A 17,407-nucleotide genomic window follows, 5' to 3' on the forward strand; every position below is an offset into this window, starting at 1 on the left:
ATTTCACAGTGTATCCTGTGGTCAAACCTTATATGTAGTAAGTTTAGCACATATTCTAACCACTTCCTACAATCTTGACCCCTTCAAACAGCTCCCATAGACTGCAGAAAGACTGATGCAGAAATTTATGAAGTGAAGAACCCAAAACAAAGTGCAGAGCAAGGAAGTACTGTAACATATTCCTTACTTGCCTTCACAGAGCTGTTGCTCTGACAGGAAATCTGAGCACTTTCTTTAATACTTAAGATAAGAGTAGTAATACATATAGAAATGAGTAGGGCAAATATAAAAATAAAATGTAAGGTAAGATGCAAGCATGTTGAATGCGTAGACAGTCTAAATTCCTTTCTTCAGAACTGGCAGAGGGAAGAACATAAAGATCACAGAATTCTTATCCTTTTCCTCTGTTACTCATAACTAAAAGAGGAATTCAAGATAAAGTACTTATATGTATATTTTAAATAAGGAGATACATGCTACACAAGAAGTCGCATCTGCTGCCAGCCTAGATCATTCACATGCTTCAGAACTATGGATATAGTAAGCGTGGGATGGCTCACGGGAAATCATTTACAATTAAGTTAAAGACAGCTACAAAGAAACTTTCAGATACCAGTAAAAACAGATTTTAATTTAAGATCAATTCAACACACAGAGAGTCACTGAGAAGAATGAAGAACAAAAACACTGCTTATACACTCTTTTCCACAAGAAACAAGATAAATTGTACACAATTTATTAATTGTGATACAAGAAAAATTGTATCACAGAAATTGTGATAAACAAATTGTGATAAAACAATGCTTAATCACGAACTGAAGGCCTTTTTCAGATAAAAACAGTAATAAATATGGGATAAGAAACTATAAGGACTAGGGGGAAAAAAAAGCCTTGCAAACCAGTGAACATATACAATTTTGTATTGGGTTTGCATGGCCAAACTTTGGTAGCAGGGAAGCTACAGGGGTGGCTTCTGTGAGAAGCTGCCAGAAGCTTCTTCCATGTCCACCAAAGCCAATTCTAGCCAGCTCTAGATGGACCCACTGCTGGCCAAGACAGAGTCAACTTGAAATGGTGGTAAGGTCTCTCTGATAACAGATTTAACAAGAAAATAAAGGTTATACAGATGTAATTGCAGCCAGAGAAAAGTGGAGTGAGAATATGGGAGAGGAACAGCTCTGTACACACCAAGCTCAGGGGAGAATCAGGGGCAGCAGGTGCTTCAGGCACTGGAGCTGGGATTCCCCTGCAGCCCATACTGCAGCCCATGGTGACACAGCTGTGCCCCCGCAGCCCATGGAGGAGACCCACGCTGGAGCAGGGGGATGTTTCAGAGGAGGCTGTGACCCCTTGGGAAGCCCACACTGGAGCAGGGTCCTTGCAGGGACCTGCAGACCCATGGAGAGAGAAGCCCATGCTGGAGCAGGTTTCCTGGTAGGACTTGTGACACCATGGGAGACCCACACTGGAGCAGCCTGTCCTTGAAGGACTGCACCCCATGGAAGAGTGACCCACACTGCAGCAGTTCACAGAGAGCTATTGCCCATGGGATGGACTCACATGGGAGAAGTTCATGGAGAACTGTCTCCCATGGGAGGGACCCCACATGTTGGAGCAGGGGAAAGACTCTCCCTGAGCAGTGGGAGAAACAATGTAACCCTCATTCCCTGTCTCCCTGTGCCACAGGGGGAGGAGGTAGAGGTGGGAAGGAGAGAGGAATGGAAGAAAGACGTTTTTGAGGTCTTATTTTACCTCTCATCCTGCTCTGATTTTGTTAGTGATAAATTCAATTAATATCTCTAACCAGAGCCTGTTTTGCCCATGATGGTATTTGATGAGTGATCTTTCTTGGTCCTTATCTCAACCCATGAATCCTTCATTATATTTTCTCTGCCCTGTCCAGCTGCAGAGATGAGTGAGAGAGCGGCTTTGGTGGGTGCCTGGCATCCAGCCAGCCTCAACCCACTATGGAATTGCAATAAATAATTTACAACCACACTATGAGTTTTATTTTCACATTAACACTGACACATCCACAACCTTTTCATGACACTAGGTCAAACAGATGGCAAGGCAACTTTTGAAGCTAAGCCAACCAACTTAATTTTTTCAAGCACTTACGAGTAGCTTACTTTTTGCTATGTAACGCTTATATAAAAATAGACATTTTAAAGATATATACACACAATGACAAGGCAATACTTAGATTCTACACTTTATTGAATCAGAAGTACAAAATAATAAAGGGATAGGTGTTCACTTTCTAAACAGCATTGGTAGCCTTATATTCTCTCAGTTGCTTTTATGTCTTTCCTACCGAAAGTTACCAACTCTCACCTCTGGCAACAGAACAGCTCACGCTGAGTGCTCACTGACCTGGTTTAGAAAAAGTCAACTGAATCCATTTACAATCTGAACTAGTCCAGCTGATTTGGTCCAAAGCAGATAAGGGAGCACTGACATGAATTCAAATGACTGAGCTGTGGGTACAGTGGCATCTGACAAACAAACAGATGAGCAGGTAGAGATGGTGTAATTATTCCAGCAGTTCTGGAAACAAGAAAGAACATTCTGAACTGAGCTTGGGCATCTAAGACATATCACGTATACACTTGTTTGTTTAAAAACCAAGCAAATCCCAATACAGTTAAACAACAAAATAGATGCTTCTGCAGTAGCCACTTCTTTAAAAGACTTAGCAGTTAAAAAGCAATTTATATTTCATACAAGATTTGGCACTGTTTGTAGAACATCTAAGAAATATGCTGTCATAATAAATTATTTGTCTGATAAATATTTAATTATAATAAAGTGTCTTTAAACAATTTGGTGCGAACAGAAAAAAATCTAAACAGAGTATTTTAAATATTTGCATTTAACTTCCTCTTTCCACATATGCACTCACAGAATATACTTTATTCAGAAACACAAAATAATTTTAAAGAGAAAGATAGCTAAACAATAAGCTTCATTATCTTGTATTTGCACATAATTGATTATTATTGCACCATGAAAGCTTTTATTTAGAGTAAATTTAGTGCCACTGACTGGTAACAATTTCAAATTTTAAAGAAATTTTCATTCTCTTTGGAAAGGCCAAAGATCAAACAGCATTTGTCTGAGTATCCTAAAGGAATCCTTCTCTCAATCAACAGTTTTATTAACTTTTTTTTAAGTAAGTGAAGTCATTGTGCACCACAATGAGTCCTTTGGATCTGGTCCATCAACTCTTACTGAAGTAATTTTCAGTAACAACAATGAAAGCTTGACAGCTTCCACCCTTGGTCATGATTTCTGTTCTAGGGAGCTAGATCAAAGTGCTAGCAAATTCTGATTCTTGGAAACCAGTGCGGGGAAAAAAAAAAAAAAGTATTATTCTCCAAAGAAAAGAAAAGGAAAAAAAACCCCTTCATTTGTACCTTTTCTTCTACCTCAGACATCATGTTCCTGCTATACAGACATGTAATGGTTCCAAAATGACAGGCACCTGAATCCAGTCTACTGCCAATGCTAAATTAACTTGCAGTCATAAAACTCTATGAAATGCTTCATATAAAACATGTTGCTACACAGTCATTTAAAAAACATTTCAATTGTATGTTTGGAATTGCTTGACTTGGCCTTTTTTGACACTGACTGCGAAGCTGTTAGTCCAGACCTAAGGTTAAAGAAAGGGAAAAAACCAGAACAGTGAGAGGTTAAAATACACAATGCATACCAACACAAGTTTTACAACACTGAATATTTTTCTAAACTTTATTATTTTAAAACAAGTTGTATACTCAAGCTTCCAGAAAACCCTTACCTTTTTGTTCCTTGTGATGGATTTGCACATTGCTGTCCTTTGCTTAAACATCCTTAAAAGAAATTGAAGACAACCAAAATTAATTACTTCAATAAAGAAAGAATGCTTCTGAAATTATATACATGGAAGAACTTTTTTTTAAATTTAATCTGTCTAAAGAAGCAAATAACATTTTATTATCTGCAGCTTGAATACTGTAGTTTATATCACCATTTTTAAAAGAGAAAACCAAAAAGCCTTTAGGGTATTGAATTATAAGGGATTACTTTGAACCTTGAAACAGTTTTCAGAAATAGTTGAAAATTCATTTTTAATTTTTTTATTCTGCAGGGGGAAAAAAAGAAACTTCACATAAAATAAGTCTTCCATTTAAATTAAAGCCTGCTTTCAACAGCAATAGCACTTTGAAAATTTTCTGTGTAAAAGATTCTTATTCTAAATCCTAATTGTATTCTGAAAATTCTAACACACTAGCATTTTAATTCCTTTTTATAAGGTTCCCAAAATAGATTAGGGACTACTTTAGGCAGATACTTTACTACCTGCACATGCCCTCTAATCTGCCTGAAGATAAAATCTTCATCAAAAAGAGAAACTACTTCAGAAAACACGCTACTGCTTTGGCATGTTACAGGTGCAGTTATGTGATATATTTTATTAGCTCTACAACAGACTTGGAGGTTTCTTCCTTTAAGCTCTAGTTCACTATCTCCCTGTTTTTGCTAGCATATGACATAATGGAGCCTTTCTGTTAACTGAATCTCTGAAGATGTTTTCATTGATCTTCACTTTAATCTCAGTGGCCTTACAAACACCTTTCTGAATATGGTTGGGCGTAACAACCATATAATTTCCAGAAATGAGCAGCAATTCCTATGTCACCTTTGTGGCAAATGGGAGAACACTGGCAAACTAATATCACGTTCAAAAATCTAGTTTGTCATGAAAACCAATTTGATATTTTTTAAATGAAAATGTTCACTCCTATATAGGCCTTACTCAAATGAGCTTCTTGAGAAAAAATTTTGAAGTCCCAGAAAGTTCAAAGTACACACCATTGCCGAAGTATCTTAACTGCACAAGCAGACAATTTGAATAATCAAATATATCCTAATGCATATACTTACCAGAGAAAACTCTGTTTGAGTTTTCCATATTGTAAGTCTTAGTAGGAAAATCCTCTTTTTCTGTCAGCTCCTGGATAAGGCCTTTATTTAAGCAGACATCCACATGTCTGTTAAATGACACAAGATTGGTGGTTTTCTGTTCTGAATTACAAACTGGACAAACAAGAGCAGTGTCTTCTTTGGCATCAAAGAAATGGGATGAACTAGTTCCTTCTATTTGTTCAGTCTTGTCAAAATGGTCTTCATTGTCTTGTGATATTCTTTTGGGGAAGAGACACTGTTTCATACACACGTTTCTAGCAATGTCACTGAGATTGCTAGGCTGTCGTTCTCTGGGAGATTTATCAGGTATTATCTGACCAAATTTTTCTGTGCTATTGTTAGTAGAGCTGTCAGATACATTTGCAGACTGGTCTGTTCCTGATAATTGATCTGTGTTATTTTTTTCACGTTCATCAACATGTTCATTTTTAAATTGTGGAAGAAAGTTAGGTGTATTTTCTCTTGAACTGTCATTCTTGGATATTTCCACAGTATCTTTAACATGCATCCCACTGAGGCACTCATCAATGTGTCTATTAAGTTCTTCCAAATTATTGCTGCTTTGCTCCTCAAAGCAAACAGGACAGGTGAAGATCTCACGAGCATTAGAATTCTGTAAATCTGTGACTTTCTTTCTTTCTTCCACAAAATTTGCTGATGATTTATCATCATGAAAGAGCTGCTTACCTCTGCTTTCATTTGGAGAAATATTCTCACTGTTTAGTTGTCTTGCTGCTCGCTTTTGGTCAAAAAAACTCCCTCTATGAGATGCTTCCGAATTTTTTGTGAAATACTCTTGGTTGGACTTCTCTGGCTGAAGCCTAAGGAAACCAATTTCTTTTCCTGATTTTAAGAAACTTGTAATACTTTTTTGTTGGTATTTCTTTTCTTCTTCAGTTAGAAATCCTGATACTCGTACACCTAATGATGAAAATCAATATATAATAAAAATTTTATGAAAGCTTGATACTCACTCCTAATTAACACCTTTTGAGATATACATTCACCCAATAAAGGCACAATTTATCTCTAAAAAGATGCTAGGCTACCTCCAAATGGATCACAACATCAATACAATTTTATCAGACCCAAGCACTAACCCAACCATATTACTAATTTTAGTACCATGAAGTTTTAACTGATTGCATTATAACATGAAGCTATAAACTTAATATAGTTACATAGAATTCAGTCTGAAAGTTTTGCATGAACTCTACCCATCAGAGTATGTTTTTCTTCAGCACATTCTAATATCTTAGGCAAGTATGTTTTATATATCACTAAATGTTTCAAGCAGAATGTATAAGCACCTGAAACACACACCTTAGGGTCAAAACACAGAGTTTACTGCTGTCAGAAATGTTCGCATCTCCTGCGGAACTCTGCGCTTTCAGATCTATAAGCACTTCTGTTGCCGTGGTGTAAAGCAGATTTAAAAGCTCTTTTAAAGCAGCAGAATTAAACACTGCTATGAGTCAAGATTCTACTGTTGTGCTGATGTGTATGTTGTTGCATAAAAAAAGTACAACCTCAATTAGTAAAACTTCCTAAGTCACCATTCAGCACTCCAGATCTGTTTCACTTTGCAAAAACTACCAGGGTAATAGAAAAAGATGAATACATTTACACCAGTTTTACTTTAAAGTATGGTCTGTTATTTCAAAACACTGTAAGATATCCTAACTCTGAAAAGGAAGAATGAATTTGAAATATCTTACCCATGAGCCTTATCCGCAGAGGGTGAGGAGCAACACTATCAATTTCTGTTCCTAACAAATCTTTAGCAACAGCAAATATTTCCTCCTCGGTAGAAACAGAAGACAGCACAGTAGAAGCTCTTGTTTTAACTTCAAAGTTCACATTCTTAAGCTTCAATGTAACAGTTTTACCCTAGAAAAAAAAATACAATGAAAAAATGTTCAGCATGTATGTCATATATGACACAGAAACAATTATTATGTAGGATCTATGAAGGGCCCGTAAGCCATAGTTAAGACTGTGTGCTTATCTGTGCACAGCGAGGGGCACTCCCAAGAATTTGTCTGCAAGATTCTGTATTTGCCCCTAAATTTCAGCCAAAGTCAAGTTCTCTGAACTGGTCATTTGACTGCGGTTCTCTGCAGACCATCTGCCACCAGTGCACGTTCAACAGAGTTCATGTTTTGGCTACAGGCACAACTTCCATCCCACCTAAAAAAATTATTTCTGCCTCTGGAAATTTTCAATGCTAGATATCCTAACTATTAAGAATGCAAAAGTGATAACCCATTACAGATTCACTGAAAAGTTACTTCCTCCTGCATAGTGCTATCACAGTCATACACAGTATTTATGTTTGGCACAGATATTTCCCTGGCAACACCTCCCAAACCATTTGTGTGATTTATCATGTCCATCCAAATGTAAATAAACAGAATTCTCTTTGTTCTGGTGCTTTTGTAAGCTTATCCCCTTGTCCTTCTTGGCTGATCATTTCCCTTTCAACTTGTCATCTTTTGAAACAATGTTTTATGGCTAAAGAAGATTAATGACAATTCTTTTAGGTCTTAAATGTTATTCCTTGCTTTACTGTAAGATCTTCAAAGAAAATATGAACTGTTCTTTCAAAGTAATAAACAGGTATCTGGGGAGAAGGAATAAAGTGACTGTTTCTACTATTCATACCATTGAATGGTGTGAATAACTTGTCAGCAAGTTTGGCACATGTCAAGTTCTTAAACTACAGAACAGGCTATTGACTGGATCCTGTATGTATACAGGAGAGAAACAGTGTTTTAAATACATTAGTATTACATAATGGACCAAAGTATGGCTCATAGACAATCAGCTCTACTATTCCCTTATAAATATAACTTTTAGCATAAAATGTTTACATGCCAAATAACTTGATTATTCATTTTAATTTTTATCCCACACATATTGCTAGATAGCCACCTGCACAACAACAAAATGCAGCCTAAGTCATTCTAAACATCTGCAAATTAAAGAATGGAGACTTCTGAAGATAGATTGCATGGTATGATGCTGCTGAAAGCATTTATACTAAAACTGCATTGAACTGTTGGAGTGCAAAGCATCTTCTTGCAAATAACCTGAATAATATAAATACCTTAAGTCCCTCTTTCTGTAGCTCTTGAGCAAGGTCTCTGCAGAGCTCTCGACACAAACTGTACTGGTCTTCTGCTGTGTTTATTTCACTGAATGTTCTAAGACAAAAATACAACCTTTTTCAGTATGAATCCTATAACATGTTCAGTACCTGTAGTCTAAAAGTACTTTTTGTACAGTTAAACAATACTACAATCAGAAGAATGTTGTATAAGTTCAAGTTCTTACTTCAAGGAACAATGATTATTAATAGGAATATTTTGTTTGGAAAATGTTTGAAAGGCCTTTCAAATAATGAAATAATTTGGCTTTCAATTTTTCATGCACTATTTGAAAATGATTCACATTTGATAGCACTGATGCCTAAGTATTTGCAAGACAGAATACTAACAGTAAGTGAATTCATAGAGCCGGCCCAGTTATTTGTATTTAATCTCCTTTGTACATACTGTGTACTGTGTAACATCAGAAGAAAGCCAGGAGTTGGAAGTCAACATCAGGGCCAAGTATCAGAAATAAATAATGCAGATGCTAAGAAAAAGATGCCAACTAGTATAATTACTAGTATAATTACATGTAGCCTCAGAGGAGAAAAAGCTATCTTTCTGCCAAAAATGTTGCCAACTGCCTTTGCTAGAGCTTCTTAGTAGGGAAGTTACAGTGTTATCTTTTTGTTGTACATTTGCTTTTTAGTAATAACATGACAGAAAAAGCAACCTTCAGTTAGTTGAGGTTTTAAGAGAAATGGAAAGCAGAACTTACAGACAGCACAGGCTTTGGAAAGGTCTCACAGATATATTGTTTCATGTCAAGCTTTGTATTTACTAGTGTAAGGCTGATAAAATTACACTGGGTTTTACATCTCTAAATTATAGTCAGGTTTACCTGATTGTACTGAAAAGTCATACTCTTACGATTCATATTCCCCTACAAATGTTTGCATGCTGCCAAACTAATGGGATGAATATTTCACTGTGGGTCCCATAGCACTATCCAAGGAGTAACTCATGCTATTCAGACAATATTTCAGTGATTGAGAAGCTGTAAAAGTCCAAGGCTTGGAAGGGACAGGATAGACAGAATCCTATTTTCAGGGCTGTCTCTTCCCCCATATAAACTAGATGCATGATCTCAGAAGCCTGTAGACATCTCTGGTCTAAAGCTGTTCTCTTTGAGGAAAAAAAGAAAGAAGAAAAGCAATGCAGAAAGGTACTATAAAGATGCCCAAAATATCTGTTTGACTAGCAGAAGACTAAAGCCATAAATTTTCCAGCTTTTTCTTACCACCTTTTCTAAGAAAACACCTGACAATAGGGATAACTATTACAGTGTTTTACAGATTCTTCTGGCAGAACTTATTTTTTAAAAATGAACTACCTTCTTAAGGAACTTTACGCCGGTAAAAACTCCAGTTAGGAAATACATGTGACTGCAGGCTACTACACTGATATTGACATTAAACTTAAACTGACAAAATAAATTCAAGCCCTTATATATTTCCACCTTATCTTATGGCTTAAAGATCGCTTTGATGCATTAAAGGCACTAGCAGAATTGGCTGATAAGAGAACACACAAACTGACAAAAATACCTCCATGGGAATTCTGGAGCCAAGGACAAAAAGCAATGCAAGCTTGAATTTGATTTAGTGAGCTTGTTGTACATGTTAAAATAAATACACAATGAAATTATATGACTAATAAAAGTATACATTACTAGGTATTTAATGGTTCTAATGGTTAATGTATTTTTTTCAGTATTAAATAAGCATACCTTTCAGTGCTCATGCTTTTTCTTTCTCCATCCCTTTAAAGAGAAAAACAATTTATTATACTTGATGCAGAAATGTTATCTTTTCAATAAACTCAGAGTCAACCTATCATGCTTAAATAACTAACAGCAGTCTCTTCTGTAAAGTCTGGATGTTAACTTTTTCTACAAATCTTGTACATCAAGTTAATGCAAGTGCAAAAAGGAGAATTAAAAAAACCCCCAGACTACTGTAGATTAAGTAAAGACAATGTCTTGGGATGACCTTATGATGTGTATCCCATATCGCTGCCTATGCCCAGAAATTAATTCTTGTGCCTTTCTATGCCTCTAAACTGAGCCTGAGAAGGGGAAGAAAAAACTGAGCAAAACTTTCTCAAAGCAGTTTGCAGCTTGTTCAAGGTCACATAAAGATAGCAGGTTTTTTTTTCCCCAGCTGCGGCAGGGGAGCGAGGAAGCACTCGGCTTGCTGCTTTCCAGTCAGCTTTTGGCCAGTTTTTTCCAGTTTCTTGCTCTCCAGAGAGAGACTGAGAGTTGAACTTTTCCTTCTCTGGAATTTCGGATTTTCTCCCTTTTCTACTGGACTGCTTGATTGCTGTAACATCAGAGCACATCGGGAGGATTTTCCACTGGGCACAGAGGGCCTGGCCCTGGGCCAAGCCCCAGCTCCGAGGAGACCAAAGGGAGGACTCTCACACTTTCCCAAGTTTTTTCCTCTACAGAGAAAGATTTTACCATTTAACATTATTTTCCTTTTCCTGTGTGTTTGGTAAATAAATAGTTTTATCTCCTTCACTTTCCTTCGAGGAAAATTTATTTTTCCCGAACCTGGTGGGGGAGGGGTGGTTGTGCCTTCTCTCAGAGGATATATTTCTAAATTTGGCCAAACCGGAACAGACATAGAGCAGTCACAGATGTCTTCAAAAAAAAAACCAAAAAAAAACCAGTTTAAAAAACTAACCAAATAAAAAAATCCCTCAAAACTCAGCTCTTATATCAGAGTGAGTCTCATTTAAAAACAAAACAAACTACAAATCCTATGCTGTCTCAGCTATAACTGTGAAGCACAGCTATTAGAATCCCATACATACATGTATATTTGAATATTTCCTTTATCTGAGGATCTGAGGAAATAGTTTGCTTTCAGTCTAGATGATTGTTCAGGTTAAATGTGAACCAACAACTGTTTGTTGCTTTCTTTCTTTTCAGTGTTAATTGAGCATCCTTTAACAACTCTTTGGCATATAAGGAGATCTCTCAGAGCAATTGTTTTTTAGGTCATTCTTCAGTTTGTAAGTATTGGAAATAACAAATTTGGTATTGTCAGATTTTCTTAAAAGAAGGTAGTCAGACACAATACCTGTAAGATGAACTATTTAACTATTTACTGAAGATGCAGGTGTTAATATATTAAGTACTTGCTTTCTCTACACTAAAATGAAGTTCGTGATGACAAAAAAAAAATTTAAAAAAAAAAAGTCTCTTAGACATTAAAACCACTAAATCCCCTGACCTTTAAAATGCTCCTTTTTAAAAAAATGTACTGGAAGATATCCCAGGCTGTACAACACCTAACTAGGGTGAATATGAAGAAAGAGCGCACCAATTATTTAAAGACTATCCAAGGTCTGTTTATATATTAACAGAAACAAATATTTTGAAAACTGTGTTTTATCTTTTATTGAGTCCCCTTCACGAAGTCAGTCTTACTGCATATTTTTTACAAGTCAATAAACTCTGAATAGAAAAAAAAAACAACACAAAAATTTGTGCTAGCACATTACTGGGCTTCAAACTGCTAATCACATATTTTTTTTTGTAGTCAAATGGAAAAAAGGGCAGATTATTGTCAGAGAAGTTACAGATATAATATATAATAGGTCTTTCAGAAGTACTTAAGACATTTTGGAACTTCTGATGAAATCAAATCATTGTCGAGCTATTTTAAAATAGAATTTCTGTAGTTTGGGAAGGAATATTTTTTAAAAGGGAATCAATACTTAATTAAGTATTGATTAATCTTTTTAATTGATCTTCGTTACACAAATAGTAAAATGCTCTCTTTTGGATTTTTTTAAAGAACATGTTTGTCTCCAGGACAGGCTTAGAAATGACAAATACTGTTGAAAAGATATATGCACTACTAAGACTGACTTCTCCCATCCTAAAAAGGAGGCTAAAAACCATTAAAGTACTGTGAACCTTAAAAGAACATATACTAAGAAGGATATAAAAATATAATTAGTTCTATTCCACCAAATTCACATGTTGACATTACAAATATGTAATCCTGATAGGAGACACAGGAATTCCACTGACAATTTACCACCAGAGAAGATAAATACCTTTGTGATTTTCATTACAATCCAATAATCATAAACACCAATGAATGTGTATTGTTTTTGAAGAAAAGGCAGTGTACAACTCTGCTTAGGACAGCTCAGTTATGTTCAGCTATTTTGATAATTATAAGGTTATCCTACCTTGATTTCTTGCCATACACATATGTACAACCTTCCTGACAAGACTTTGGATTTCTTATTTCGACATGGCTGTAAAACTTTTGTTTTTTCATGTTTGGCTACTACATCTTAGACATAAATATAACAATAATAGGCATCAGAGATTTTAAAAAAATATATTAAACAAGTGTATTTCCATAATATTTGTCAATTAAATAATATGTTCAGTATGTAACATACACAAGAAAACATTAAGAAAAATGTTAACACAGGAGGAAAAAAAACCCATGGCATACTTTTCCAAATGCGTTGAGCCCAAACCAAGGGAAATATCCAAGAAATTACGCCAAGATACTTCCGAAAAAAGAAGAGAAAGCAGCGCCCTCTGCTGGTAAAGTTCTGAGCAAGTCACAATTCCAAGGGCTTTTAGCATCTTCTCTGTGACTTTTCCAATACCTGGCACCTAAAAGAGAGCATGTAACATTAAACCGGAAACTTTCCACTTGTAGATCCATTACTGAGAACAATTTGAATCAAACACAACATGGAAGACTACCTGGAAAACTCTATCTTTTCAGTAGAAATCTTGCTTCTAGAACATAAAAATATTACATGACAGAACAGTAAATGTCATTGTGTCTCTTACCTTTCTAATGGGCAAATCTTTTAGGAAGTCTAGCACTGCTTGTCTCTCAGGAGAAATTCTGTATTGCCCATTAGGTTTATTACGATCACTGCACATTTTTGCTAACATTGTATTTGGTGCTATTCCTTTAAAAAAACAAACATGGTAATTTAAAAAAACATAAGACAAAGTTTAATTTCAACTATCCAATATTTAAAAGCAAAAGAGTAGCCTATGCACATGGCAAAGACTAAAATAAGGAAAATAATTATGATAACTGATAACTAGATTTGATACAATTCTGCAGAGAAATTTTGTGAGCCTCATGAAAGAACATAAATATATGTAATAGATTAAATATAACTGAAATAAAGCGTACTTCCTATTTTAAGATAGTCAGGATAACAAAATGCCCCAGTAAATCAAGAAGGGTTAAATACCAAGTCCTTAAAAATAACATCAATTACATGATTCAACACTTCTATGATGGTGATCATGGTAAGAAAGGAAATGCTTACAATGGTTGGTAGGATGAACTCACAGTAAGGAGGAGACCTTTCTTCTTTGTATTTCAGCAAAAACACTTTTTTGGATGACATTTAACACATTATTTTGTGCACTACCACTGGAATGCAGTCATTTAGAAATTTATATATATTTCACAGACATCAGAGGAATGAGGAGGGATGGCTCTTTTCTATCAAAGTAAAGTTTTTACAAATGAACTCTGGAATTTGTTTAGCAAAACAAAGAAGAACTTTGTCCTACAGCCTTAGTGGTCTAAATTTTCATTTGCTCACTGATATAACACATTATTCAAGATGGTAGAAATAACTCTACTTATTATTGATTATCAGTACTTTTTCAGTTACCCTTCTAATTGTTTTTAGTTTTTGGGCTTAATACTCCTGTTTCCACTTATAAAAGCTATGCCTGTTTTCTACACACTAACTTATCCTTACAAAACTTCAGTAAACAAAATTGTTATTTTGCCATCAGTCATGAGATAACATACATGGGAGAGAGTTTCATCCTGCTTCTTACTAGCTGTTTCTTCACCTCTGCTTACATTCCGCACTTTCCTGACCTTCTGCAGCTGCTTCATAAAGCTCACCATTGCCTGATGCCTCACTGACCTGGTTCATAGCAGTTTGGATGGCATCCAAACTAAGTGGCTAGGGACATACACTGGTTTTAGTCAATCAAAATAGCTGAGATTTAAAGGTGGTTTGCCTGAAGTCAAGACATAAAACTTGATGGGTAAATATTAAAAAGCTACTGAAGAGTTCATTAGCTTCAGCACATATTTACTTCTCTGAGGACTAACATTTTAAAGAATTTTGATATTGTTTTAAGCAAGGAATAGCGTGGAGAAGTTAGAAGTACATAAGAGCACAGACCTGCTATTCAAACTAAAAGCCGTTTAGAAATCAGTGACAGATTTCACTATGATCCACTGGCTGACAAAAACAATTTACATGATGCACTAGAACAACAACCACCTGTGCTAAGATTAGCTCAAGTGCACTGGTCACTCCTCCTCACTACTTACTCTTATTTCAAGTAGAAAGAAGCAAAAAGATGATGTAACTGTTTCAATTATTTAAAAAAGAGAAAAAAGAAAACAGTAGTGGCTTTGACAGCCATGACATCTTTTGAAATAATTGAAAGTCACATTCTTTGCAGACCTTCAAAGACAGCATATTTTTTTGCAGCAGAAGAATGCTGTGCCAAGGATAAATTCTTAATTAATACCCTCTGAGATTAAAGTAGAAGACATTATGGAAATACAAAGATTAATTATTATTCATATGTGCCTGAATACCTGCACTAGCAGTCAGTTGAGTTTTCTGCTCAATCCTAAAGCGTATTTCCTTCACAACTTCCTCTGCAGAAGTTCCAAAGACAACTGAGTTTTCCACTGATAGACGTCTTTGTTCAAAGTCATCATCCATCAGAGATGTGTTGTCTTCGAACAGTACTGGTGAAGAAGAGACTTCACCTTCATTAAATTTGGCAGACATATTCATACCATCTTTATCTAAGTAAGACAGAACCACAAACACTTAATACATCTGTATGATACATACATACTGATTTCCTTCTTCAGTGCCTTCAGGGTTCACTAGCAGTTTTATTTCTTTCTGTTTTTATTTAGAGAAAGCAATTGCATTGGTTTTTTGTTTAAATACCAGAGAGATGTAACTGTTTCATTTTGAACACAACTTCAGCTAGGCTGAGATTGGAGGAATTGGCTAGTAGACTGGACATAACTTTCAGAAAAGCAAAAGGTTTAATGGCCTGTTGCTGTAGCAAAACCATTGAGATTTTAGCATTATTTTTGTTTCATACCATATTGAAGGCCACATGCCCTCTTCCACAGATTTTTTTTCAATATTCTCCAAATAAAATTAGGGTTCTAGAATATCTGATTCTAGAATGATCAGCCTGGTGAGCTTCTCACTTTGAACTGTAGTCATAGTAGAACAAGTAATGTCAGCAGCCCTTTGTCTGACTCTACAAACATTACTATTACAGTTTCACATTCTGAGCACTAATGTTTGTGTTTCAGAGGAACAAAGGTATCAGGCAAATGTGAAGAAGCACATGACTCTGCATCAGTGACATTGATTTTGTAAAGACTATGCCAGTTTATTGCTTTCTATTTTATTAACATTTTTCTGTAGTCGTGTATGCTTGATTATCTTCTGAATGACTTAGAATTTTTGAATACAGATAGTATAAATATTCCAGTCTGTGCATCATTCAGCCATCTGTATGACTCCTCCTTTTCTATTATTCCCGAGTGGATGTACAGTTGTGGATGTAGTTCCAACTCTATCTTCCAGAGCCAGTGAAATCCAGTAATATCTTGAACATTACGATAAATCCTGCAGTGTTCCTGTTACTTATTTCCAAAATTATCATTTTGAATTGTAATGCAGACCTAAATGACACCATTTGGTTTACAGAACTTAGTACCCTTTTCGAACATTTTATTCACATTAAAGAAATCTTCCAAATCCAAATCATTAGCAGTGTATCTTTTATTCACAGGTAACCAGTAGAGAAAGTTAAGCTGTAAACTAACTAAATTGGAGGTAGAGAATATATGGAAGGACTTAGGTATCTACACTTATCTGAAGCTTATAAGCATGTGACTGGCAACTTCTGCTCCCAGCCCCATGTAATGTGGTCAGAATGCCCAACGCCATTTCAACAAGGAAAGCAGCCATTCTCTGCTGCCATGTTCACTCCTGTCCTTGCCCACCTGCATGCCCCAGCACCAGGCCAGTCCAGTGCTGTGGATGACCCTGCCGCAGCACTGGGAAGCTGCAACCCCAGAGCAGCGTCTGCCTGCAGCCCCCAGAGCAGTGTCTGTAGTCCCCAGAGCAGTGTCTGTAGCCCCCAGAGTACTGCCTGCCTGCAGCCCCCAGAGCAGTGTCTGTAGTCCCCAGAGCAGTGTCTGTAGCCCCCAGAGTACTGCCCGCCTGCAGCCCCCAGAGCAGCGTCTGTAGCCCCCAGAGCAGTGTCTGTAGCCCCCAGAGCAGCGTCTGTAGCCCCCAGAGCAGCGTCTGTAGCCCCCAGAGCAGCGTCTGTAGCCCCCAGAGCAGTGTCTGTAGCCCCCAGAGTACTGCCTGCCTGCAGCTCCCAGAGCAGTGTCTGCAGCCCCCAGAGCAGCGTCTGTAGCCCCCAGAGTACTGCCTGCCTGCAGCCCCCAGAGCAGTGTCTGTAGTCCCCAGAGCAGTGTCTGTAGCCTCCAGAGCACTGCCTGCCTGCAGCCCCCAGAGCAGTGTCTGTAGCCCCCAGAGCAGTGTCTGTAGCCCCCAGAGTACTGCCTGCCTGCAGCCCCCAGAGCAGTGTCTGTAGCCCCCAGAGTACTGCCTGCCTGCATCCCCCAGAGCAGTGTCTGTAGCCCCCAGAGCAGTGTCTGTAGCCCCCAGAGCACTGCCTGCCTGCAGCCCCCAGAGCAGTGTCTGTAGTCCCCAGAGCAGTGTCTGTAGCCCCCAGAGTACTGCCTGCCTGCAGCCCCCAGAGCAGTGTCTGTAGCCCCCAGAGCAGTGTCTGTAGCCCCCAGAGTACTGCTTGCCTGCATCCCCCAGAGCAGTGTCTGTAGCCCCCAGAGCAGTGTCTGTAGCCCCCAGAGTACTGCCTGCCTGCAGCCCCCAGAGCAGTGTCTCTAAATCCCACCTTTGATGGGTCCTAAGGAGGAACTCGGACCAGAGCTCTCACTGGACAGTGAGACCCAGGACATCCCAATGGCCAGGGGGACACCTCTGCCTTCATCTGCTTCCTCTGAGGATTGAGGGAGTAGCTTATATTCTTTCATATGATTTTTGAATCTAGATTATGATTGTTGTATTGATACACCAAACTGTGTGCTATCCACCCAATCTGCAGAGGGTCCAGGTTGTATTGTATTACAAATTCTTTATTTTGCAACTTACAGATTGCACTACATTGATTC

The 17,407-nt window shown here is 37.3% G+C and overlaps 1 protein-coding gene across 9 annotated transcripts in view; it reads right to left on the minus strand.

Annotated features, from left to right (window-relative positions):
• Positions 1-2,199: 2,199 nt before the first annotated feature.
• Positions 2,200-17,407, minus strand: part of POLK (DNA polymerase kappa) — a 37,971-nt gene continuing 22,763 nt past the window's right edge. For 6 of the 9 annotated variants that reach the window (XM_069002569.1, XM_069002571.1, XM_069002574.1 and 3 more), the window contains exons 7-15: positions 14,765-14,980; positions 12,961-13,085; positions 12,611-12,777; positions 9,856-9,888; positions 8,084-8,180; positions 6,693-6,864; positions 4,933-5,895; positions 3,806-3,857; positions 2,200-2,550 (exon numbers count right to left, since the gene is read on the minus strand). In XM_069002569.1, coding sequence (XP_068858670.1) covers positions 2,418-2,550; positions 3,806-3,857; positions 4,933-5,895; positions 6,693-6,864; positions 8,084-8,180; positions 9,856-9,888; positions 12,611-12,777; positions 12,961-13,085; positions 14,765-14,980 — 1,958 coding nt within the window. In that variant the 3' untranslated portion in view covers positions 2,200-2,417. Of the gene's footprint in view, positions 3,659-3,805; positions 3,858-4,932; positions 5,896-6,692; positions 6,865-8,083; positions 8,181-9,855; positions 9,889-12,610; positions 12,778-12,960; positions 13,086-14,764; positions 14,981-17,407 lie in introns of all 9 variants that reach the window. The other 3 variants (XM_069002568.1, XM_069002575.1, XR_011147888.1) reach the window with 2 other exon arrangements.

This window comes from Aphelocoma coerulescens, assembly GCF_041296385.1.
Source record: "Aphelocoma coerulescens isolate FSJ_1873_10779 chromosome Z unlocalized genomic scaffold, UR_Acoe_1.0 ChrZ, whole genome shotgun sequence".
NCBI lineage: Eukaryota > Metazoa > Chordata > Aves > Passeriformes > Corvidae > Aphelocoma > Aphelocoma coerulescens.